Genomic DNA, 25,440 nt, shown 5'->3' on the forward strand with positions numbered 1-25,440 from the left:
TGCAGTCCCTGGCTAGCAGGGTGATTTTTGGGTTAATTCTTAGGTCCTACCACCACTCGGGAATCTTCAAACCGTGTCGTCTGTGCCGTCAGGGTCGCTCAGGTCGCTGCCAGACCAAAGCCCTGTGTGTCTCCTTTTTTGGTATTTTCACACAAATTCTTCTGCTAGTGGGATTTAGTCCACTTTTGTATCCTTCCCTTTCAAGGCTCAGGGGTCCAAGATTATCTTCTGTGTCTCTGTTAATTGGTTTCTCTTTTCTTTGTTGAAGAGGGTCTGTGCAGTCCTTCTGCCTAGTCTGCCATCTTTAAATATTAAATATTTTAGCAGCAAAATATGCTGAAGGTCTGGGAGCAGAGAGGAGTGTCTGGGAAGACTTGACTGGTGAGGCTGGAACTGACCCTTCTTTTTCACTTCTCTACCCTGCAGGTAAAGTCAGTCCCATCACTGGGTATCACAATAGACAATCTCCCCTCCCTCTGGGTCTGTGCCCCTCCTGTTTCTGCTTGGATTCCACTCCTCTTTACTGCTCACTTAAATGATCTTCTTCCTTCAAAGCTGAGCCCAAGGCTCGTGCTCCTCCAAGAAGTCTTCCATCCACCTGGTCCACACTTTGCTCACCCTTCTCTGAACCCTCATAGTGTTCCTTAGTCATCACTACTCCTCATTTGATACTTGGAGCAAAAGTAATATTTTTTATATTTAATCACTTATTTCATGTATATGAAGCATTGGTGGTTCGGTGGTAGACTTTTTGCCTTCCATGATGAGACCCAAATTCGATTCTCAGCCAATGTGCCTCATGCACAGCTACCACCCGTCTGTCAGGGGAGGCTGGCATGTTGCTTTTGTGCAGAACAGGTTTCAGTGCGGCTTCCAGATTAAGACAGATTAGGACAAAAGGCCTGACAATCTACTTCTGAATGGAGGATAAGAATGGTTGCATAACTTGAAGAATTTAATCAATGCCATTGAATTGAAATTCTTGATCTGGTGTATGTTGTGCTGTGTATATTTTCAACAATAATAAAAAAAAATTAAAAAGAAAAAATCCTATGGCTCATAATGGAAGTTCTGGTAGCATAGTGCCTAAGGCACTTGACTGCTAAGGTTGAGCAATCTACTTCTGTAGTGATACTGCCTCGGAAACCCAAGGAGGGGTTGCTATGAGTCGGGTCTGACTCGACAGCACATAACAACAGCAACAAAAACATGGCTCATAATGGTCTGATCTGCAATCAATCATGGGGATGGCTTATAACTGGGTAGCATTTCACTCTGTTGTGCATGGAGTTGCGATGAGTCCAGAGGCCACACTCAATGGCAGCAAACAACATTTCATGTATAGGTCCTACCCTGACAACTGACCTATACATTTCTTTGGGGCAATGATTTCTTAAGTTGCTTTGAATTCTAACCTGCATCATTCCTTGCAAGCAGTATTTAATAACAATAGTATTTATTGAACACCTATGATGTGCCAAACCTTTGACTAACATTAAATCTAACCCTTATGATAACCTTGTCCTCCTTTTCCGGGGAGTCAAAGTGACTTTCCTATCATCACACAAATAGCAAGTGGCAGAGCTGGGATTTGAACTCAGGTTATCTGGCTCAAGAGCCCCAACCCTTCTCAAGTGGTGTTGCCCCCCTTATTAGATCTTTAGATGATCTGTCAGTCTAAGTGCTGCAGGTCCCCAAATGACAGAGTAATTCTCTTGGCAGAAACATATATAGCTCAAAGATGCTTCAAATTGGGTCTGAACTACTTCTCAGAGATTCAAATCTATTTTTAATCCTAAACAATGAGATGGGAACATTTGAAATAAGAAAAACAAAAACAAAGAAGGTAAAGCAATGGGATAAACTTTAAAGACTGAGTATTGAAATGAAATACTGAAATGGGAGGAAACCTAGAGATCTGGCCCAACTGTCTACTTTTGTAGATAAGGACACTGAAACTCAGAGAAGAGAAAGGAATTGCCCATAACCATTTATAGAAGGAGGAATTCCATCAGACTGAGGGAGGAGTAAGTTTTTTTAGTGTAGAAGAGATGTCTCTGATGTGTTTTGCTAAGTTTCAGGGAAATGACAGAGACTTTGAGATGATTTATTATAGAGTTTCCAATGGTGAGTTTTCTTTTTTAATACTTCCTAAGAAATACAAATGCAAATCACAGATAAGGACATCGCAATGTTTACATGCGGTGGTAATTGAAGTGTATAGGTGATTGGTGTAGCCAAACACAGCTGGCTGTATAATTAAACAAACTTCCAATTAGTCACCCTGATGGAAAGACAGACAGTTATTAGGGACAGAGTTTGGCAATGCACATCTGTTTCACAGTTGGAGTTTACCCGTCTCAGCAAACATCAAACACTGGCAGTTACTCTGTGCCATAAATGGTACCCATTTACCTTCTGTTCATCCAAATTTTCCCATGAAATATGTACTATTATAATGGTGCTTTCTGTGCTTCTAACGTTTCTCTTCTGAAAATAATTAGGAAAGATTATTAACAAAGACAACATGGCCTTATCCTGTATGTTCTTAAGTAGAGATTTTAGTAGCTGATTTAAATGTAAGGATTTAGGAAAATGGAGAAGAAAATAACAGGGAACCTAATTTGAAAAGCAAACACTTGAATTTGGTACAAAAGAATTATGTGTGTGTAGAAATGTTAATCATATATGTATGTATGTATGTATGTATGTGTGTGTGTGTGTGTGTGTATATATGTTGTTGTTGTTGTGTGCCGTTGAGTCAAACCCGACTCATAGCGACCCCTCCTTGGGTTTCCGAGGCAGTATCACTACGGAAGTAGGATTGCCCAACCTTCCTTCCGAGGAGTGGCTGGTGGGTTTGAACCGCCAGCCGTCTGGTTAGCAGGCAAGTGTCTTAGCCACTATGCTACCAGAGCTCCTTTATACACACACACACACATATTTATATGTAGTATAATAATTCTGGGAGCTCTGGTAGTGTAGGAGCTCTGGTAGCATAGTGCCTAAGGCACTTGACTGCTAACCAGATAGTGCCTAAGGCACTTGACTGCTAACCAGAAGGCTGGTGGTTCAAACCTACCATAGTGCCTAAGGCACTTGACTGCTAACCAGATAGTGCCTAAGGCACTTGACTGCTAACCAGAAGGCTGGTGGTTCAAACCTACCAGCCACTCCTCAGAAGGAAGGTTTGGCAATCTATTTCTGTAGTAATACTGCCTCAGAAACCCAAGGAGGGGTTGCTATGAGTCAGGTCCAACTCGATGGTACATAACAACAACAGTATAATTCTGGGAAGCTCTGGTGGTGTAGTGCCTGGGGTATTTGAATTCTAGACTGGTATAATATCTTTACAGTTCCTACTTGGAATATTTCTCCCCAAGATTTTCCTCAGTTAAGATCTTCTGAAAACAGAATCAGGACTCCCCAAAACTTCACTTTTTCTTAAGTTTACATAGAACATTAACTGAAAGAATTTTCATGTCTATTTCCTTACTGTTTTTCACTGAAGCATTTCGATGAAAGACAAGGATAGCTATTAGTGTGTTCATTAATCAGCAAAATAGATTTAACATCAAACTCTGACTCCTAAACTCATTCATATTCTCCCCATTCTGCTTTGTACTCCCATTCCATCACACAATTTTAATTCCAAACTGATTTCCATTTCTACTCAGCAAGTTTTTTTAAAAATTTCCCCTCATGCCAGCTGTTGCATTTTCAATGATTTTAAATGAATCTTTGTGGTGGCTTAATAAACACTTGATTAGAAAACTCAAGAGCCTGCAAATGGTTCATTGGATTTCGAAACAAAAACTGTAGCTACTAGGCTTCCTTTTTCCTTTTTTTTTAAATTACAGACAATTGATAGTTCACTAAGTTTTATAATGCTATAAAACATTTCAATGATTAGCTTTTAAATAACTCAACTGAAATTGTGTAATTTTAAAAAAAATCAGCATAAGCCTATTTCAAAAGTCTAATTATATATATACACACACACACACACACACTAGAAATCAATGAATGGTTCATATTTTAAATTATGGTAGAAGATCCAGTTATGATGAAGAAGGATACAGAGAAATTTGAGAAAGAAAGGAAAAAGCCATTATTTAAACAAGTGTATACAATAATACTTGTAAGTGTGTAGAAATGGTATTAATTTTCAGTTTTTGGTGGAAGTCTCTTTGACACAAGCCTATTTTGGTTTTTGGTTTTTACCCTCAAATTCCTATTGCAAAAATGTGAAAAATATTTCATAGTATCAAAAGCAGATGTTCTTCAGGAAAAATGTGGTAAAGATATATCCACACAATCTGTGTAAATGTATCAAAATGCTGTCATAGAGGTGAGCAGCAATTTGGGCATCAAACAGATAGGGTACTTATCTGGGAAGACATAGCTTCCAAAACACATGTGTAATAGTGTCCTAGAGTTGCTGTAACAAATTACCACAAACTGGGTGGCTTAAAACAACCAAGATGTATTCTGTCACAGTTCTAGAGACCAGAAGTCTAAAATTAAGGTGTCAACAGAACTACACTCCCTCTGAAGGCACTACGAAAGAATCTGTTCTTTGTCTCTTCCAGCTGCTGGTTGCTATCTGCATTCCTTGACTATGGCTACATTACTCCATTCTCTGCCTCTGTACTCACATTCTTTTGTATGTCCTCTCCTGTGTGTGCCTCTTTCTTTCAAAACTTCCTCCGCCTCTCTCTTATATGGATACATGTAATTACATTGAGGGCCAACCTGGATAATCCAGGATAAGGTCCCCCTCTTAAAATCCTTAACTTAATCACATCTTTTACCATATACATAGCATTCATAGGCTTTAGGGATTTGATGTGGAATCATTTGGGGGGCATTGTTGGGCCTAACACAATATGCTTATGGTAAAACTCCATGAAAAAGCCTTCAATCTCCTCAAGTTAGGTGTTGACTGGTTATTATTCATACTGTCAGCTGCAAATTTTGGACATGTCTAATGGACGACTTTCTTATCTGACTTTATGCAAGATATTAAATTCATTGTTGTCTAGCGCATTGGTAGAGAAAAAGTGGACATAGTCTTGGTATTACCCATGCAAATGACCATCAGTAACGTGATTCTTCATGATTTTCCAGGATTTCTGCTGATTGGGTTGCATTTGTAACAGGGACAAAAATAGATCCTTCTTTTGAGTGGATGATTACTGAACATGATATACTTCTTGAGATTACAAATATTCTAGAACAGTGGTTGAGAGGATGAAACACGAGCTGGTGGACAGTAAAATAAGTTTATGGACTATTTACTTGAAGATGCAGAAGTCCAAGTAACCATGCTTCTGTGTGTCACATTTTGGGACTTTGTTCATTTAACTTGCCAGTTTTAAAAGGTCATTGAGGTGAAGATGAGAATAGGAGATGCTGGGCAACAAGATGGGAACACAAAGTTAAGGCTGAGTTCATACTCATATGTACTTGATTCTTGGGAGTATGTGCCATGGCTTGAGCTTGTTTGCACTTTTTTACTCCTAGAAGTTCTTGCACATAGTTTTGAATGTTTTGATTTCCTTTTTTTGCATGTGTCACAGTACATTCTATTCCAGTCTATATTGATCTTTCTCTTCTCATCAAAAGGTGTTGGAAAGAATATAGAATTAAGAGTCAGAAGACCTGTTGCTTATTAACTATGCAGCTTATAAACAATCACTTCCTTTCTCTAGTTCTTAAATTTTTTATTTGTAAAATGGAAAATAACACAAATATCAATCTTACAGGACTACTGAATCTATTGAATGAGATAATACACCAGGAAGTATGCTTTAAACTGTCTTTATGTAAACATTATTCATGTTTCATATCACATGACTATGGTACCTGTTCTTTAGGATTCATTTTTCCCCCTAAATTTTATTTATTTTGTTATTGTTGTTGAGAATATACACAGAAAAACATACACAAATCCAGAAGTTTCTAATATATAATTTAGTGATATTGGTCATATTCTTTAAGTTGTACAACCATTCTCAGTCTCTTTTTCTGAGTTGTTCCTTCCTCATTAAACTCATTGCCCTTGAAGGTTCCTATCTAATCTTTCCAGCTGTTGTTGTCAATTTGATCCCTGTATAGATAGTTCTTAAAAGAGCATAATGCTAAAGGCAGACCTTTTATTAGTTAAGCTGAACTAGTGTTCGGTTTTAAGAAGACTTCAGAGGGTACTTTGGGCTTAAGGTTAAAAGATTGTCTCAGGGGTTCATCCACCCTTCATGGCTCGAAAAAGTCTACAGTCCATGAGAATTTGAAACTCTGTTCTGCATTTTGCCCTTTATGATTGGGATTCTTCTATGGAATATTTGATCAAAATGTTCCGTAGTGGTAGCTGGGCACCATGTAGTTCTTCTGGTCTCATGGCAAAGGAGACATAGGAGTTTTATGGAGGCAATTAGACACATATTTCATATCCTCCTCTTATTCCTGACTATCCTTCCTCAGCTGTTCCAGGTAACAACTAATAAACTTTGGTGTCTATACATTTGCCTTTTCTTGTCTTTTTATATAAATGAGGTCATACAATACTTATTCTTTTGTCATTGGCTTATTCGTTCAATATAATGTCTTCAAGCTCCATCTATAGTGTAGCATGCATGTACCAAGACTTCATTTCTCAAGGTTTCAGTTTTTATCTTTTAGTTCAGCTCTTGATTATATAGTCCTATGTTTTTTAAATGTGTAAGTATTTTCCCTTTCCACCAGGTTATTTGGTGCTTAATGGAACCAACCATGCATTACATGTTTTTTGTGCCCACTTTCTCTATAACACCATGCCAGCAGGACAATAGCTATGACTCAGTAAGTTTTTGTTTAGGCAAAGAGAGGAGCCTCAGCTGTGATGTGTGGGGGTTGAACACTTGCTCTATGCTCTATGGAAAAGTTCTCAACCTGTTATGTGTGAAGGAATCATCCCAGGGACTTATTAAAATGACCATTCCCAGGACCTTGCCCTGAAACTCCATGCCAGAAGATAGGATACAGGGCCTAGGAATCTGCATTTTAAAATAAAACAAAATAATATTGCCTGTAATTAATTGTTGTGTTGTTGTAATGTGCCGTTGAGTTGGCCCCGACTCATAGAGACCCCTCCTTGGGTTTCCAAGGAGGTATCACTATGGAAGTGGATTGCCCAACCTTCCTTCTGAGGAGTGGCGGGTGGGTTTGAACCGCCAGCCTTCTGGTTAGCAGTCAAATGCCTTAGGCACTATGCTGAGCTCATTATAATTAATTAGGTTTATGTTTTTGTTTTCATAAAATAAAAATTACCAAAATATAAAGGGACAAAACACAGTATTTGATAGTCACAGATTTTGAATATGATGTTATATTTGGTAATTACTCAACAAAAAATATTTATATCCACCACTTGGATGTATGCCTTCTTGTCACCATGAATCAGAATTGACTCCATGGTAATGGTTTTGTTTTTAAATCTTTTTATGTAAAACTCTGGTATCGTACCTTATCATTTCTATATGGATTATAAATGATAAATAACCCTGGTGTCACAAATGGTTAAGTGCTTGGCTGCTAACTGAAAGGTTGGTGGTTTGAATCCACCAGCGGCTCTGTGGGAGGAAGACCTAGAAAATCTGCTTCTGTAAAGATTGCAGCCAAGAAAGCCCTAGGGAGCCATTCTATTCTGTTACATGGCCACTATGAGTTGAAACTGACTCAACAACACCCAACACAACAAGATTATTAAAGACAATGCCAAGGAATGAGTTATATCCTCATTCACAGCAGATACAATGTCTGCTCCTTGAGTGTGAGCATTATCCTGATGGACAGTTTACCTGGAACTTTTTATCAAATTTCTCAGTTCAGTTGCTCTTTCATTTGGTAGCCAAGTAATCTGTATTACTTCCCCTGAAGCTGCTGTCCATTTATAGTACTCTAAATTCTTTCTGGGAGCTCTGGTAGCATTGACTGCTAACCAGGAGGCTGGCAATTCAAACCACCAGCCACTCTTTGGAAGGAAGGTTTGGCAATCTACTTCCGTAGTGATACTGCCTCAGAAACACAAGGAGGGGTCGCCATGAGTCGGGTCTGACTTGACGAGACATAACAACATAATAAATTCTTTCTATTCTCTCTCTCTCCTTCCCCCTCCTGCCTACTCTCTTTCTAAAAAGAGACAAGGTTTGTATTAATATTTTAGCATACTCCAGATGATTCTGAGCAAGCATTACTAAAAACCTGTACTAGGGGCTGACAGGAGCCAGTCATTTAGATTTCTCTGTCTCAGCTAAATTCTACTTGTTGAACCAGAAAAGAGCAAGTGGTTTAAAAGAAAGGATCGCACGTGAACCCCAGCCCTCATGACCCAGAGACCAGAAGAACTAGATGGTGCCTGGCTACTACTGCAGACTGCTCCAAAGGAATTACAATAAGATGTTCTGGATAGAATGGGAGAAAAGTGTGGAACTAAACTCAAAATCATGAACAGGAGCCGGCTGACTGCTCTGATAGAGACTGGTGGAACCCCCTATGACCCTTACATGCCCTTCAGGCCTGGAACTGAATTCACCCCTGTGGCTCAACTTTGAGCCAAACAATAGACAAGCTTATAAGGTGAATGATAACACCAGGGAGGTATGCACACCTTAGAGCAATCAACATATGAGATCAAAAGGGCAGCATTTGCCCAGGGATAAAGCTCAGAAGGCAGAAGAGATAGGTAGAAAAGAAGGACAAATGGAAGTGGTAAACACAGGCCGGAAATGGGAAGAGTGCTGTTACATTGTGGGGATCGCAATCAAGGTTATAAAACAAAAAATGTATGAATTGTTGAATGGAAAACCATTTTCTTTGCAAACTTTCACCCAAACCACAATAAAAAGTTCAAAAAATAATAAACATTCAGCCTGAGCTTATCTAACATGCAAAAATCACATTTTAAATCCTACTAAGAAATGGCATAAGTCTAAAACCTCTATCTGCCATTCAGATCTTCATAATTAGTTCCACTCTGTGTCTAAGATGGTTATTGCACTCAGATCTCAAAAAAAAGGATTTTAGAATGGAAATAGCATTTGGCTATCAAGATCAGTCTATAATGGCAAGCATCTGCTGAGCATCTGTCTACTGGATGTAGCCTATAAGAATAAATGAATAAATGAGGTAACCATGTACAATATCTGGCACAGGGACTAGTACACAGAAAGTGCTGGCTCCTCCAGCACGGCTACTGAGAAGACCAGCATCATGCTCAAAACTACTCCAAAAACAAGAAGAGTAAGTTAGGGTTTTAAACAGAAAAAAAAGAAGAAGAAGAAGAACAGAAACAGGCTTCTGGAACATGTATCAGGTGAACCACCCCCAGGTGTAATTTCCTGACATCCAAGAATACCTTTAATGCATGTTTTCTGCTTTCTTTTATTATTTTTTAAACTTCTTATTGTGGTTTGGGTGAAAGTTTGCAAAGAAAATGGTTTTCCATTCAACAATTCATACATATTTTGTTTTGTTTTGTGACCTTGATTGCGATCCCCACAATGTAACAGCACTCTTCCCGTTTCCGCCTGTGTTTACCACTTCCATTTGTCCTTTTCTACCTATCTTCTTCTGCCTTCTGAGCTTTATCCCTGGGCAAATGCTGCCCTTTTGATCTCATATGTTGATTACTCTAAGGTGTGCATACCTCCCTGGTGTTATCATTCACCTTATAAGCCTGTCTATTGTTTGGCTCAAAGTTGAGCCACAGGGGTGAATTCAGTTCCAGGCCTGAAGGGTATGTAAGGGTCATAGTCTTGGGGGGTTCCACCAGTCTCTATCAGAGCAGTCAGCCGGCTCCTGTTCATGATTTTGAGTTCCCACTAACTGAACCTTAGTTAATTCATTACTGGCAAGATATGAAAAAGTCCAGACATGTCATTCTTTCATTGTCATTAGCTGGAGTAGCCAAACAGCAAGATCATGGAGTTTGTGGAATACTTACTTTTAACTTGATAGATCTGCCATAGTGCTAATTATAGTCAGAGATTTTTATATTTGGAAGGTAGATAATTTTGATTAACTCATTTCAAGTTAGGCTCAGAGAAGTTTAGTGACTTTACCCGGGTCTCATGGTTGGTTTGTGCCACAGCTGTGGCTTTCTGCCCATGTTCCTTCTGTGTTCTACCAGGCTCCTCAATCAGGAGGCAAGTTAGCATTTACTGACTGTGATTCATGTGACATGCAGTTATGAGGAAAACGAATCTATTTCCAAGGGCATATAATCAATAGCAGACAGATAGTGCTATAAAAACTCTTCCAAAACAAACATGAAAACCAGTGTAAAATAAATGAGCACCCGAGAACAATAGAAGGGAGTGGTAAGTTAATGTACTGTCGTTGGCACCACTAAGTGAGAATAAGGAGATACCAAGCAAAGGAAATACTATCTATCATGAGGAATGAAGACAAACAAAATAATTAGGAAGTATGTTCCCACTAATGAAGAGTTTTGCTAGCTAGAATATCAGATCCGAAGTGTGAGAGATTGATGTGTGGATAAGGCAAGGAAGGAATAACTAACCTTAATAGAGGACTTAAACCCTTGAACACTTGACAATGTATTAATTTGGGACTTACATTATATCTTGAATTACTTGTCTGCCTGGATCGTTTCTCTGCCAGTAGATCCTTGACTGTGTGTTTCACTCTCACACCTTGATACACTCGTTTGCTGTGGTCTCCTGGGACTTAAACAGATAGAATAGTTAACAATCAGATTGGGTTGGAGTAATTAGATTAACCTTTGGAGGGATATTTTCAAGGATGATTATAGTGATGCTATATTCTTATTAGAATGACAGAATTCTCGAATTTGAAGTGGTTTCAATAGAGATCATTTAGTTCTGTCTCCCAATTTTTGATTGATGCTTACCCAAAAACTTGAGAAGAAGGAACCTATGCCTTGAGAGATAGCCTGTGTCTCCACTGTTTGTAACAGATTTTACTGAGGCAGTGGTGGTTCAGCGTTGGAATCTTCCCCTTCCATGCAGATTCCTGGCCAGTACACCTCATGTGCAGCCACCAGCCACTTGTCAGTGGAGGCTTGCACATTGCTATATGCTGAACAGGTTTTAGTAGAGGGTCAGACTAAGATGGATGAGGAAGAAAGGCCTGGCAAGCTACTTCTGAAAATCAGCCAGTGAAAACCCTATGGATCATAATAGTCCTATCTGAAAACTAGTCACGGACTGGGCAACTTTTCATTCCATTGTTCATGGAGTGGCCACGAGTAGGGGGCCAAATTGATAGCTAACAAACAAAGCATAGAAGAGTTTTTGGTTCTCTCTTATTTTGAGTCTAAGGATCCACCTTATCATTTTCACTTATTGATTCCAGTTTTTCTTTGAGAAGAAATAGTGAAAAGGATCTATTCTAGTTTTGACACAATAGCTCTTCAAACCTTTGAAGACAGCTTTTCTTTTGCTACAGGCCAAGCATCACTGGTTCCTTGAACCATTCATTCCTTTTGGGACACAATTTCCAGACTCTTTCCTAATCTGGTGCCTTTTTTTTAGTACTGTAACTTATCAAGATTGACTTCAGCAAGATTTAACAATTTATGTTTTAATCACAAAATAAAGGACTAAGTGCAACTTGAAATAATGGTATTTATTACATGATGCAAAAGTTAGATTTGCATGATTCAGGTTACAGAGTGACAGTGTTCCTTCTATAATCATATTTGTACCCAATGCGACTGAGCAGGTCAACTGGGCTCTTTTAAGAAGATTGTGTTCTAAGAAGAAAGTCTGTTACCTGTTTTCTGTTTTCTAAAATAGAGTGACTCAATGTGAGGAGTTGCTGCTTTGAAACTAGGCCATGGCTAAGGGAAGAGTTCTTCTTTCATTTGACAAATATTTATTGAGTACTTAGTCCATGCACTTACTGAAGATACTACAGTGCTGGGCAATTTACATGCGTTATTTAATTTGATCCATTTTACAGATGAGGAAACTGTATCTGGGGCTAAGTTATTTGCCAAAGCTTCACAGCTGCTAATAAGCATTATAGCTGGGATCCAGACTTTTTGTAGCACTAAAAATAAGAAAAATGACCATTTTTACCATGAGGAAATTACAGAAAGAAAACTGACTATAGAAAAAATATTTTCCTCAAGGTGCTAAAACTGGCAACACTGTTTCTAGGGATAGTGAGTTCCTTGTCACTGGTGATGGTTAAACAAAACAGAATAATCTTTTGTATGGATTATTACAGAAAACATTTAGGGGCTGAATTAGTAATTGAACCAGAAAAATTTAAGCCATTTTCTAATTCTGATATTATTATGCAGTAGATTGAACGGCTTTGATTCATGCTAATCAGGGTGCTGTCTTACCAATAATTTCAGTTGTGTGTGTGGCAGAATATACTAAAATATGTGTATTAGACATATAACCAAAAATATTCTCTAATCCAATTGAATTTGTTGATAGTCTAGGATATATTTGATCTATGAGTCAAATCACATGACAAAAAGGAAGGAAGGAAGGAAGGAAGAAATCAGAACTGGAACCAGAGGAAGGGTGGAGTACTATAGAAGAGGTTGCTGGTCTAGTGCTACAGGAGGGGAAGCCCATGAAACCCAAATGGGTTCTGGTTTTCTGGCAAGAAAGAATTGCTCGCAGAGACAGAGGTGGTTTATAGAGAGCAAGCCTTTAATGAAACATTGCATAGGACTGTACAGTGGGACAGGAAACTCGGTGTATAGCATGCTAGCTGGACTGCCAACATTTCCCAGTTGGCTTAAGCAATTATAAGGGACAGAATGAGGAAGTGATACAATAGCAAGTTGCACAGGTGTGATTCCTAGCTTTTGATGTTCTAGTCCTCTGGATTGATCCTGGCATCTGCTTATCTATAGATAAAACGGGGCTCCTTTGTTGACACCCTAGGACCTGCAACAAACGATCTGGCAATTTTCTAATCGCAATTTTTCTGGTTTTCTGTATCATTAGGAGTAATTTAAATAGTTTACAAAAGAATATGACCTGCACCTTCCATTCCTTACATCTGTCCTTACCTCACTATCAGTACTCACTGCCACCGAGTCAGATCCCACTCATAGCGTCCCTTCCTTGGGTTTCTGAGGCAGTATCATTACGGAAGTAGATTGCCCAAACTTCCTTCCCAAGAGTGGCTGGATGGTTTGAACCACCAGCCTTTTGGTTAACAGTCAAATGCCTTAGACACTACGCTCCCTTACTATCAATAGGGTTAAGGTAATTTACAATGGAATGTGGCCTGTCAGTTTCTATTCCACACAGGAGTTCTCCCTACCTCACTAGGAGTGAGGTCTAGCATGACCAGATACTAGCCAGTGACTTGGAATAATCACAGTTTCTCAGGCCCATTTTCTTCATCTGTAAAATGGGCATAATAATCTCTCTAACTGACTTCAAGCAGCTCTGATGATGCAGTGCCTAAGGCATTTGAGTGCTAACCAGAAAGTTGGTGGTTCAAACCCACCAGCCGTTCTGTGGAAGGAAGATGGAGCTGCCTGGGAAACCCAGAGGGGGTCTCTATGAGTTGGAATTGACTCAATGGTACAAAATTTTTTTTTTTTTAACTGACTTCAGAGTCTTACAAGCAAAATAAATAAATAAAGAAAGCTATGTGTATGAAGGGAGCTCTGGTAGCGTAGTGCCTAAAGCACTTGACTGCTAATCAGAAGGCTGGCGGTTCAAACAGACCAGCCACTCCTCAGAAGGAAGATGGAGCAATCTACTTCCTCAGTGATACTGCCTCAGAAACCCAAGGAGGGGTCACTATGTGTCAAGTCTGACTCAACAGCACATAACAACAAGAACATGTGTATGAAAATGCTTTGAAAACAACTAAGTTTTATACGAAAATACCTGCATGAAACAAAACAGAAAATAAATAAATAAAGGGTTCCAAGACAATGTATTATTTACTTCAAACAAATCCACATTCAAATAGATGTCAGCAAAAGAAGATATTTGAATGGTCCTTTGGGGTTAATTTTAACAGGATTTGATCAATGTATCTTTTAATTAAAGAAGTTTGAAGTACCCCTTTCAGATCAGTCTCAAATTTAAAACTTAATGATCTTCTATTTGTTCCAAAGAAACCTATGCATTGATCCTAGAATCAGCCTGTGAAGTCTTCTTTTTGAAAAAGCCTAAGGCTACATTTATTCATCAATTGTTTATTGACTATTTCTTATGTGTCATGAATTGTGTCAAAACTGGGGATATAAAAGAGTGTGGCCTCAGGGCAAGAACAGTAAGAGATGTGTGAGGGAGGAAGTAACTGGATGCAGGACTATGTAAACAAGTGGGGGTGATTATGAAGTTTCTTCTGTGGGAAGGAATTTGGACTTCAATCTATAGGCAATGAGCCATTGGAGATTTTTAAGCAAGGTAGTGGCAGGTAAGATTTGCATTTTAGATAGACTTTTCTGGCAGCTGTGTGGAGGGTGCTTTGAGCATAACAAGGCTGAAGGGAGATTAATCAAGAGGATTCTAAAATAATCCAGGCAAGAAATAACAGGGTCTGAGCAGTGGTCAGTGGGAGGGCAGGAAGCAGACTATTTAAAAAAAAAAAAAAGGAAAAAAGATGTGGGAAGTGATGGAGTGGGAAGATTCCAGGATGATTCTCAACTTCCTACCATGAGGTTGATCTGAACACACATGTTCTGGGGCTATGTCATGTTGATGATGGTGAAACCAGGAGAAAGGATAGAATTCCCTTGGGGTGTATTTGGAGGCTGTAAACACATGATAACACACATATAAAACAATACTATGTATCTGACACTTTAGCAGGAACAGAGTAGGCCCAAAGGCCAAACACCTATGTAACACCAGTTCTGACACACTGGTTGGGAAGCTCTGGACCAAATGGTTAAAGATGGAAGCCTTGGGAATATCCACATTTGAATTGTTGTCAGATGAGGAGGAAAGAATTCCATAAAGGAGTCAGGAAAGAATAGTTAGAAAGAAACCAAGGAAACTAGTGGAATAAGCCATCATAGAAATCAGGGGAAGAATCTCAAGAAAGGATAAAGAAAAGTATCAGAGGCAGCAGAATGGTCCAGAAGGGTTAGGAGAGATTGGTGTTGGTCTTAACACAAGAGCAATTTGGGGAAGTGTAGAATGGCTATAACCTGTCAGTAATGACCAGAGAGGAGGTAGAGATAGGAAGGGGAGAGTACTTCTTGAAGTTTGAATGAGAAAGGAAAATAAGAGATTGGGTAACAATTGGAGAGAAATACAGGGTAAAGGAGAAATTTATCTTTATTTCTATTTGTGTATTTATGGGTGATAGAGCCTAAGGCACTTGACTGCTAACCAGAAGCCTGGCAGTTCAAACCCACCAGAAACTCCTCGGAAGGAAGATGGGGTAATATACTTCCATAGTGATGCTGTCTTGGAAACCCACGGAGGGGTTGCTATGAGTCGGGTCTGACTCGACAGCACATAACAACAACAACAACAACAACAACAACAACAACAACAACAGAGACTTGAGGATATTTGGACAGGACAGAGGAAGGGCCTAAAGGTTTAGGAGAGAGGAAGAAGATGATTGATGGGACCAAGTATTGAACGAGGATGAAATAAATTGGGATCAAGGGCACAAATTGACCCTCATTCTCTTAAACTGCAATAAATAAGGGGAGAAGAATATGGCAATAACTAAGAGAGCTTTAATGAACATTGAAGGAGGTCTAGTGGTGCAGTGCCTAAGGCATTTGACTGCTAACCCGAAGATTGGCAGTTCAAGCCCATCAGCCACTCCACGGAAGGAAGATGAGGCAATCTACTTCAGTGAAGATTTACCACCTTGGAAACTCAATAGGGAGGTTGCTATGAGTTAGAATCAACTTGATGGCAGTGGGTTTCATGTTTTTTTTCTTTTTTAATGAGCTTTGAACAGCTTGAAGTCGGAGAGTGACTCAATAAGGCTGAGGTCAAAGCCAAACAAGTCAAAATCAGAATATATACCAGTGATCCTCAAAATGTGGCCTCTGGACCAGCAGTATCAGCGTCAAGTAGGAACTATTTAGCAATGCAAATTCTTAGGCCCTACTCTAGACATACTGAATCAGAGTAGGGTGGGGCCCTGCAATCTGTGTTCTAACAAGCACTACAGGTTGTTCTGATGTACTTTAAGTTTGAGAACTAGTGATATACATAAAGAGTAAGGTGTTTATAAGGTTGTTGTGGTGGGCCAACTCCAGTGTAGGCAGTTCTGGCCTACAGTCCTGGAACAAGCAGGTGAACATCTGGCTGTTTGATGGTGACCATAGATTAGAAAGGTCTGTGAAGGTGGAGGGCACAAGAGTTAAAGGAGTCCAGGCTGAATCCTTAGTGTGTTTGGGCTTTTTAATTGATGATTTTTATCTGAATTATCAATTGACATCCTATGTGTATGCCAAAAAGCGTAGGGGAAATTTACCTATTTGAAATAATTTTAAAAAATAACCACATGGTGATGAATAGAGGAATAAAGTTTATGAGGTAGCAAGTAAACAGTTGAAAACTTCTAAAGTTTTATTGTAAGACAATCATTCTGATGTACCAGCTGGCACTGACTTAGCACAAAGCATAGGGCTATGTGCTACAGGAGATGCAAAACAACTTAAAATATATAGCAGAGATCCTCAGATTCTATTTTAGTAAGAGAAATAAGACATTCACAAGTGAAACAGTAGAAGAGGGGGAAAAGTACAGCTTGGAACTGTCAATAAGAACTTCGTGGGAAGGGATGAGACTTAGGCTGGGCTTGGAAGGATGTGGATAATTAGCAGGGAGCAAGGCTTCGTAGGTGGCAGGCATGGCATAAGCAAAAGGAGAGAGGCAGGAAGGAACAAGGCATGTGTAGAAGGGGACCCCTCATTGCCACTAAGTTGATTCCAATTCATAGTGACCCTGTAGGACAGAGTAAAACTGCCCCATAATTTCCAAGGCTGGAAATCTTTATGCAAGCAGACTACCCTATCTTTCTCTCATGGAGAGGCTAGTGGGTTTGAACCAGCTGACCTTTTAGTTAGCAGCCAGGTACCTTAAACACTGTACCACCAGAGCACTTTGTAGAAGGGCAAGGAACTAGTATAACTGGAGTTATTTGGTTTAAATGCTATGTACATGTAGATGAATTTCAAATGGACACCCTTAGCCCAGACTTGTTCAGGACTCCAGACTTGGATATCCATTTACCCTTAAAGGTCTAGTAGACATCTCAAACTCCACATGTCCAAAATGGAACTCCATTCTTCCCTTCCTTACTTGCCATACCTTCCCTACCTCAGCTGATGGCAATCCATCCTTCTAGTTGCTCAGGCCCAAAACTCTAGGGTTATCCTTGACTCCTCTCTTTGACTAACACTTCACATCGTATCCTTCAGAAATTCCTTGATGGCAGTGCCTACAAAACATGTACTGAATTGGCTGACTTTTCCTTACCTTCAATGTTAAAATCTAGGTTAAATCTATTATCAACTCTCATGTAGATTACTACATGTGGTGGTTATGTTTGTGTGTCAACTTGGCTAGGCCTGGTTGAGTGGCTGGGCAGCTGGATGTAGTATTCCCCATGATGAAACTGGTAATCAACTCCATGGTAGAATCTACTATGAGAAGCTGAGTAGCTGCTTTTGGATATGTGGTCTGTTTTCTGTATATAAGAAGAAGATTTGAGAATGGTCTCTAGCCTTTGGCACACTTGGACCCTGCATGTAGCCATGTCTTGTTCAGCAGCCTGCCATGCTCTGCTGACCTTGGGACTTTCAATGGACTTAAAATAACAGCCTGCCATGTGGTTTGGTAACATCGGGACTGTGCCTTTTTACTTGTCAACTTCAGGGCTTCTTGGCCTCAGCAGCCAGCAGCTGTCTGAGTGAAGAGACGCCTCTAGCTCCAGTGGGCTGGGAGCAGGAGGCAGAGCTGGACCCCAAGGTTGAGGGGCTTTTACCCAACCCCTAGAGCCTGGCCCTTTGAACTTGGACTTAAAGGCTCCAAATTGTAAGAATAAACTCCTGTTCGTTTAGGCCATCCCATTTGTGGTATATTTTCTTGTCAGAGCGGCACTAGGTAACCAGAACACTACAGTAGCCTTCTAACTTGTCTCCCTGCTTCTACCTTCCTCCTTTCCATCCTCAAGTCTATTATCAACAGAAAAATCAGAGTGATCCTTAAAAAAGAAAATACAACCATGTCACTCCTTGGTTCAAAACCCTACAATGTCTTCTTATTTCATTCAGAGTAAAAGTCAAAGTCCTTATAAGGGCCCTATATAACCTTGTTCCCTGATTCTTCTGACTTTTTTTTCCCTAGAACTCTTCCCCTTTGTCTTGATTCTGGTGCTGTAATAACAGATAAACGACAAGTGGATGGCTTTAACAAACAGGGATTTATGCTCTTACAAGGTAGGAGGCTAGAAGTCCACGTTCAAAGTGTTGGCTCTGGGGGCTGGGTGAAGGCCTCTTGACCTTGGGCTTTAGCTGTGCCTCCTGGTCCAGGCCCAATGGAGCTGGAGGCTTTTTCAGACTCATGGCTGCTGAGGCTGATGAACCCAAGATGGACAGTTAAATTGCACAATCCCAAAGATCAGCAGGCAACATGGCAGACCAGTGGTTCAAGTCCAGGAAAAATCCTGGAATTGGCAGGTAACGCAGCAGGCCAAGAGGCAGTCAAATGCAGGGTCCAGATGTGCCAAAAGCTAGAGACATTTCTCAGAGCTTCTTCTTATATCCTAGAAGCAGGCCACGCCCAGAAGGTAGCTACTTAGCTGCTCACAGCAAATTGCACTAGGGAATTAGTTACAATCTCATTATGGGAATAACTACATCTAGCTGCTGAGCACTCAAAATCATGGCCCACCAAGTTGACAGACATCTTAACTACCACACCCTTATTCATTACACTCCAGCCAGTTCCTGAAATGCACCAAGCAAGCTTCTGGCTCAGAGCCTTTATACTGACTATCTCCTTCATCTGGAATATTCTTCCCCCAGTTATCCACATGGCTAAATATCCTTGTATTCAAGTTTTGGCTCAAATGTTATCTTCTCAATGAGAGTGTATTTAAAATTGCAGTTTCACCATGAAACATTCCTGATCTTCCTTACCCTATTTTACTTTTTTTCTTCTATATACCACCTTCTAATAAACTATATATTTACTTATTAAGTGTATTGTTAATTGTCTGTCTGCCCTTGCTAAATGTAAACTCCTTGATGGTGAAGATTTGTTTATACTTTATGCTGTAGGTGATGGAAATTACAACATTTTTTTTTTTCTCCCAAAGAACACTGTAATAGAATAATTTTTGGAGGATTAAAAAGAGTAGATTCTAGAAAACATAGAGGATACAGAAGCAGAAAGGACAGAGAAAGGTAAAACAGAGACTAACCAGAAACCATGCAAATGACAATGAAAGGGCAGATTTAAGAGACTTGTTAAAGGAAAATACACAAGCATGCATGCACACACACACACACAATGAAAAAGAATACCATGATAAAGAGAGTTCAAGAAGGCAGGGGACAGGGTTGGTTTTGTTGGGGGAAAGAATAAGAGTTCAGTTTAGAATATGGTGAGTTTGAGGTTGTGGTGGCGTAATCAAATAAAAATATCCGTAGACAGGACTAGATCTTGGACTGGGGTTAGAACTGTTTATGTAAGACATCTTTACTACCACAATAATTAAAGTTATGAAAATAAATTAGTTTTTCAAGGAATATTTCATAATAAGAGAATAGTAGACACTCAAGCACTGAGTCTTGGGAAACAGCTCTGATGCCCAGGGGAAAAGGAGGGATCAGAAATGTAGGGAGTGATGTACCAGGGTGGTGGCTGTCTTTACATGCCAACGAGTCGATTTCAATTCATAGTGACCCCATGTAACAGAGTAGAACTTTCCCATAGGGTTTTCTAGGCTGTGATTTTTATGAGAACAGATTGCCAGGTCTTTCTCCTACAGAGCCACTGGATGGATTCAAATCACCAACCTTTTATTTAGAAGCTAAACACTTAACTGTTGTCTACTAGGGCTCCTTAACAGGGTGATTCCATCGGGGAGATGAAGGAAAGAAGGAGTATGGAGAGAGATGATTAATGGTGTTAAGTATCTGGCGCCCAATAGATGCTCACTCAATAAGTATTTGTGGAATAAATAAATTGCCTTAGAGAAGGTTGAGAAAGATCTTAGGGGTTGCAAAGGTAGAGATCTTTAAAAAGAGCTCTGTTGCATAAGAGGTAGGGATCAAAGCCTTTTTCTCAGGCTTCATGAGAGAATGAGAGGAAACAGGAAACAACAGGAGCAGTGGGGATAAAACACACTGTGAGGCAGTGGTTCAGACAAGTGCACATCTACAATATAGAACAGCAATGAAACCTACTACAAATTCTTTAAAGTACTATCTGGAATAGTCTCATGTTTTCGAAAGTGCTGAAAGTTCCTTAACCTAGCTAACCCTTCTTTTTTGGAGAGGAGTGATGTTTTGAGGTTTGTTACAATGTTGCCAGTGTTCCTACTCCAAAATATTTTTTTTCTTCTGGGCACTGTGTCTATTTAAAGAATCCACACCTGCATAAACCAGGAGATGCTTAAGAGTTTTTATTCAAATACTCTAGATACAAACTTGCATTCAGATCAGTTGTTGAGAAAACAAAGACATGTGTTTCCGGGGAGAAAGCACAAGCAAATTTATTAATAGAAATGAAAGTATCCCTTAGAATCTGGAAACTGTTTTTTTTGTTTTGTTTTGTTTTGTTTTTGCATTGTAGTATTGTGATTATGTATGTACAACAAATTGTCCCATTCATGTCCTTTTTTTATTCCCATTTACTTTGATGAAGAATTTGGTTCAGAGAAATTTAATGTTATTGCTTTAATATTGTTTTCGAAATTAAACATTTTCCACCAAATCCAACTTATATATTCTGAAATTGATTTGATTTTTCAAATATACATGATTCCTAAATTATTTTTAGTTACCAAATATCAAGTACATTTTTGGTTTTTGCAGCACATTCTCATTTCACTATTTCTTTTTTACTTTTTAAATATATTTTAAAGACTGAGCTATAATTCTTAGAACCATAACATTTATCTGTTTAAGCATACCATCCAGTGGCTTTTAGTATATTCTCAAGGCTGTCCAACCACCACCACCATCAAATTCCAGAACATTTTTATCACCCTAGAAAGAAACCCTGTACCCATTAGCAGTTATTCCTTTATTTTACTATTTTTGATGACATTCTCTAGAATATACCTTCTTGCTTATAAATTCTCTAGAGTCCCTTAGCAGGTGCTTGTTACATAAGGTAAGGGAATCTGGTCTTTAAGGAATAATTGAAAACAAAAATGGGGAGGGGTGGTGAACAGAGCCATTCTATAACCTTAGAAAATTGTTGAACAATTTATATTTTGAATTTTACTACCAAAAAACCAAACTCACTGCTGTGGAGTCAGTCCTGACTCATAGCGACCCTTCAGTTTCTGAGAAAGTAGATTGCCAAATCTAACTTCTGAGGAGTGGCTGGTAGGTTTGAACCTCCAGCCTTTCAGTTACTAGTCAAATGCTTTAGGCACTATGCCACTGGAGACAGCAGTAAACTTAATAGATGATGTCTCTGAATTATTGTCCCTCATAATACTAGAATGTAGGCATACTCTCACTCAGGACAGAGCAGAATGGATGACTGGTGGACAATGACTATGTTTGTTCCATTTTTTTTTCCCTACCTGTCAGAAAAGTGCCAAGAATGAAGTCCTGGGCAGTCCAGGGGCAAGACAATGCTCTGTCCCACTGTGTGGCTTCAGGTGCCAACTCTGCTGCTATAGGCACTCCTCTTCTGACCCCACTGTCTGCAGCCCAGGCTGCCTTGCTGAGGAGGAGAGTCATGGGGAAGGACAGAGATACCCACCCAGGAATACATACTATTAGTTGTATACCCATTAGCAGCTCAGCATTTGTGGTTCCACTCCTGATCTGGGGAGATGGTATCATAGTGGCTTTATTATGGGAAACCTTTAGGAGAATACAAGGAAAGCAACACAAAACCTCTAAGTTCTGCACCTAATCTTGACATGTTCAGAACATTAATTAAACAGGAGATCATATGTAATGTTTGTGAAATCTTAAACTTGAAATAAAGTCAGAAACTTGTAAGGATATGAGACCAAATTAGTTAACATATCAGCATTTTATAGGTGCTTTGGTCTACCCACACCATAGGTATTCACGCTCCCCTCTTGATAATCTGCCATTCTCCACCTTCTAAACCTCATATCTGGATCCCAAAACTTTCTACTTAGAGATGCTGTCAATAATTGGCTCAATGCTTCAGTCAACACAGAAGGAAAAAAAGAGTTGTTGACAAGCCAATTAAAACTAACAGAGTTGTGTGTGACAGAGTGGACTGGGCTGCATGGAGTTTTCAATGGGTTATCCCCACCCCTCCCCCTGCCCCAGGGGCAGATCTCCAGGACTTCCTTCTGAGACACTTCTTGGTGGAGAGGATCTTCTGACTTTTTGATTAACTGTCCAGTGCATTAACCAATTACACCCTCCAGTGATTCCCAATAGTCAGATTTTCCTATGGCCCTCACTGTCTACCTTTTGAGATCAGGCTTTGATGAGCTGTGACAATTGAAAAATACCATTTTTTTTTTTTTACTAGGAATTTTTGAGATGTATCTTCTGTGCTCATTAATGTTCAAAATGTTGACTTTTGTAAGCTTTTTAAATTTAAATTTGACTTTTAAAACAGCAACTTAAATTTGTTACTAAATGGGTGGGTTTTACTCTAAGTTGATGCTAACATTTGTATCTTCAGGATGAACAAAGGAGTAAGGATCTATATACAGTTTGAACTCCTGATATAACAGTTCAGGGTCTTCCTTATCATATGTAAATAGAAGTTCCTACATTCTTAGCCTTAAGAGCCTAAAGCAAGATGCATGAATAAAAGATATTTCAAGTCCTATTTAAATGCAGATTTTTCTGCCCTTTATAATTGACGGCTTGCCTGAAGTTGTTACATCTCAAATAAAATATTGAAAAAGAAGGCATTAATAGTTAAGTCTCACTTTATAAAAATAATGTTTAGTTGAACTGATCTTGAATAACTCCTGAGACTGCAACAAAAGTTAAGTCTAACAACTAGTAAAGAAATGTGACTAGAATTATGAAACTGGTACCGAGAACTCTAAATAGTTGTCTCAGGACTGTGTTTTTGTATTTCTTCTATTTTGTTTATGTTATAACTGTGTGGTGTCAAAAGTAAACATTAGGATTATTAAAAAGTTTATTTACTTTTTAAATAACCAATATAGACTTACCACCTTCCATTCTGGATGATTCTGGTGAATTTCCTTCCTCAGTCTTTTCACAGGCAAGGTAGAGTTTCTGGCAAGTGGTATACACTCCTTGGTAAGCAGAAAGGGATGCTGGGATCCGGGAAGGACCTTGCCTGATCCTTATGGGAAAGGCTTCTGCACCCCTTACTGATGCTTCTGAAATGACTTGCCTCAGATTTGATTAAATGCAAATCCTTTGGTGTCTGTTTCTCTACAATTTGCATTCCCAATGTAGATTATATAGGAAGGTACTTTTTTCCTCCCTAGGAAGATTTTTATTCAGTACTAGTGAGTTTCCATTAGGACTAAACTATCTTAAAACTTTTTTTTTAATGAAAATAAGGAATCCAAAAAAGTTTGTTTTAAGAATAGCAATGGCATTTTCCATGCCTTTAATCTACAGTTAGTTAGATTGAAAAAAAAAAAAAAGGATGCATGAAGAATCCTATTTCCCAGTAGGTACTATGCTTGCAATACTCAGGTTATGGATATCTGATTTTTAAAAGCTAGGCATCAGGTACAGGTGAAATTGTAAGAAGATATTTTTGTTCAGGAATAGAAATCAAAATTGATGTCATTTTCATACAGTTGGATCATTTTTTTTTTTTTTTTATTAGGATTTGGGTGAAGATTTACAGAGTAAATTCACTTTTCATACAGCAGTTCACATATACTCAGTTGGATCATTTTAGTATATTTAAATATAAATATATGGTTTACAGCAGAGGTTCCGAAACCTGGCAGAGCATCAGAATCACCTGTGGAGCAGGTTAAAAACACCTTTGCCCAACCCACATCCCATTCTACCTAATTCAGAATCTTTGGAAGCAGGGCACCATGTTGTTGTTGTTAGGTGTCATCGAGTCATCTCCTACTCATAGTGAAGCTATACACAGCACAATAACACTGCCTGGTCCTGTGCCAGCCTTATAATCCTAGCTATACTTGAGCCCATCGTTGCAGCCACTGTGTCAATCCATCTCATTGAGGGCCTTCCTCTTCTTCATTGACCCTCTACTTTATCAAGCATGATGTCCTTCTCCAGGGAATGGAGAACATGATCAATGTAGGTGAGACTGAAGTCTGGCCATTCTTTCTTCCAAGGAGCATTCCGGCTGCACCTCTTCCAGGACAAATCTGTTAGTCCTTTTAGCAGTGCATGGTACTCTTAGTATTCTTCTCCAACACCACAATTCGAAAGCATGAACTCTTCTTCAATCTTCCTTATTCATTGTCCAGCTCTTATATGCATATGAAGCAAATGAAAATACCATGGCTAGGTTAGGAACATCTTCGTCTTCAAGAAGACATCTTTGCTCTTCATCACTTTAAAGAGGTCTTTTGCAGCAGATTTGCCCAATGCAATATGTCATCTGATATCTTGACTGCTGCTTCCATTGGTGTTGATTTAGAACCATGTAATGTGAAATCCTTGACAACTTCAATCTTTTCTCCATTTATTGTGAGGCTGTCACTCTGGTCATAGACCACTGCAGACTGTGGTCTTTAATCTTCATCAGTAAATGCTTCAAGTCATCCTCACTTTCAGCAAGGAAAATTGTGTCATTTGTGTATCACATGTTGTTAATGAGTCTTCCTCCAATCCTAATGCCATGTTCTTCTTCATATAATCCAGCTTCTTGGATTATTTGCTCTGCATAAAAATTGAATAAGTATGGTGAAAGGATATAACCCTGATGTGTTCCTTTCTTGATTTTAAACCATGCAGTATCCCCTTGTTCTGTTTGAATGACAGCCTCCTGATCTATGTACAGATTCCTCATGAGTACAATCAAGTGTCCTGGAATTCCCATTCTTCTCAGTGTTATCCATAATTTCTTGTGATCCACACAATCGAATGCTTTTGCATAGTCAATAAAGCACAAGTAAACATCTTTCTGGTATTCTTTGCTCAAGTTTCCATAGATACACTATTTTTTTTTTTAAGCCCAAACTTCTGATTTTTTTTTTTTTTTTTTTGTGATTTGGGTGAAGATTTACAGAGCAAATTCACTTTCCATACAGCAGTTCACATACACTTTGTCTCATGACATTGACCACAGT

At 39.1% G+C, this 25,440-nt stretch overlaps 1 protein-coding gene across 1 annotated transcript in view; it reads right to left on the reverse strand.

Annotated features, from left to right (window-relative positions):
* Positions 1-25,440, reverse strand: part of CUNH11orf53 (chromosome unknown C11orf53 homolog) — a 163,741-nt gene that overhangs the window by 43,566 nt on the left and 94,735 nt on the right. The window contains exons 4-5 of the mRNA XM_007936563.2: positions 11,956-12,075; positions 10,618-10,727 (exon numbers count right to left, since the gene is read on the reverse strand). Of these exons, the coding sequence (XP_007934754.2) occupies positions 10,618-10,727; positions 11,956-12,075 (230 nt within the window). The remainder of the gene's footprint in view (positions 1-10,617; positions 10,728-11,955; positions 12,076-25,440) is intronic.

The sequence above is a fragment of the Orycteropus afer genome, unplaced genomic scaffold (genome assembly GCF_000298275.1).
Source record: "Orycteropus afer afer isolate SDZICR_OR568_19922 unplaced genomic scaffold, OryAfe1.0 scaffold00036, whole genome shotgun sequence".
Lineage (NCBI taxonomy): Eukaryota > Metazoa > Chordata > Mammalia > Tubulidentata > Orycteropodidae > Orycteropus > Orycteropus afer.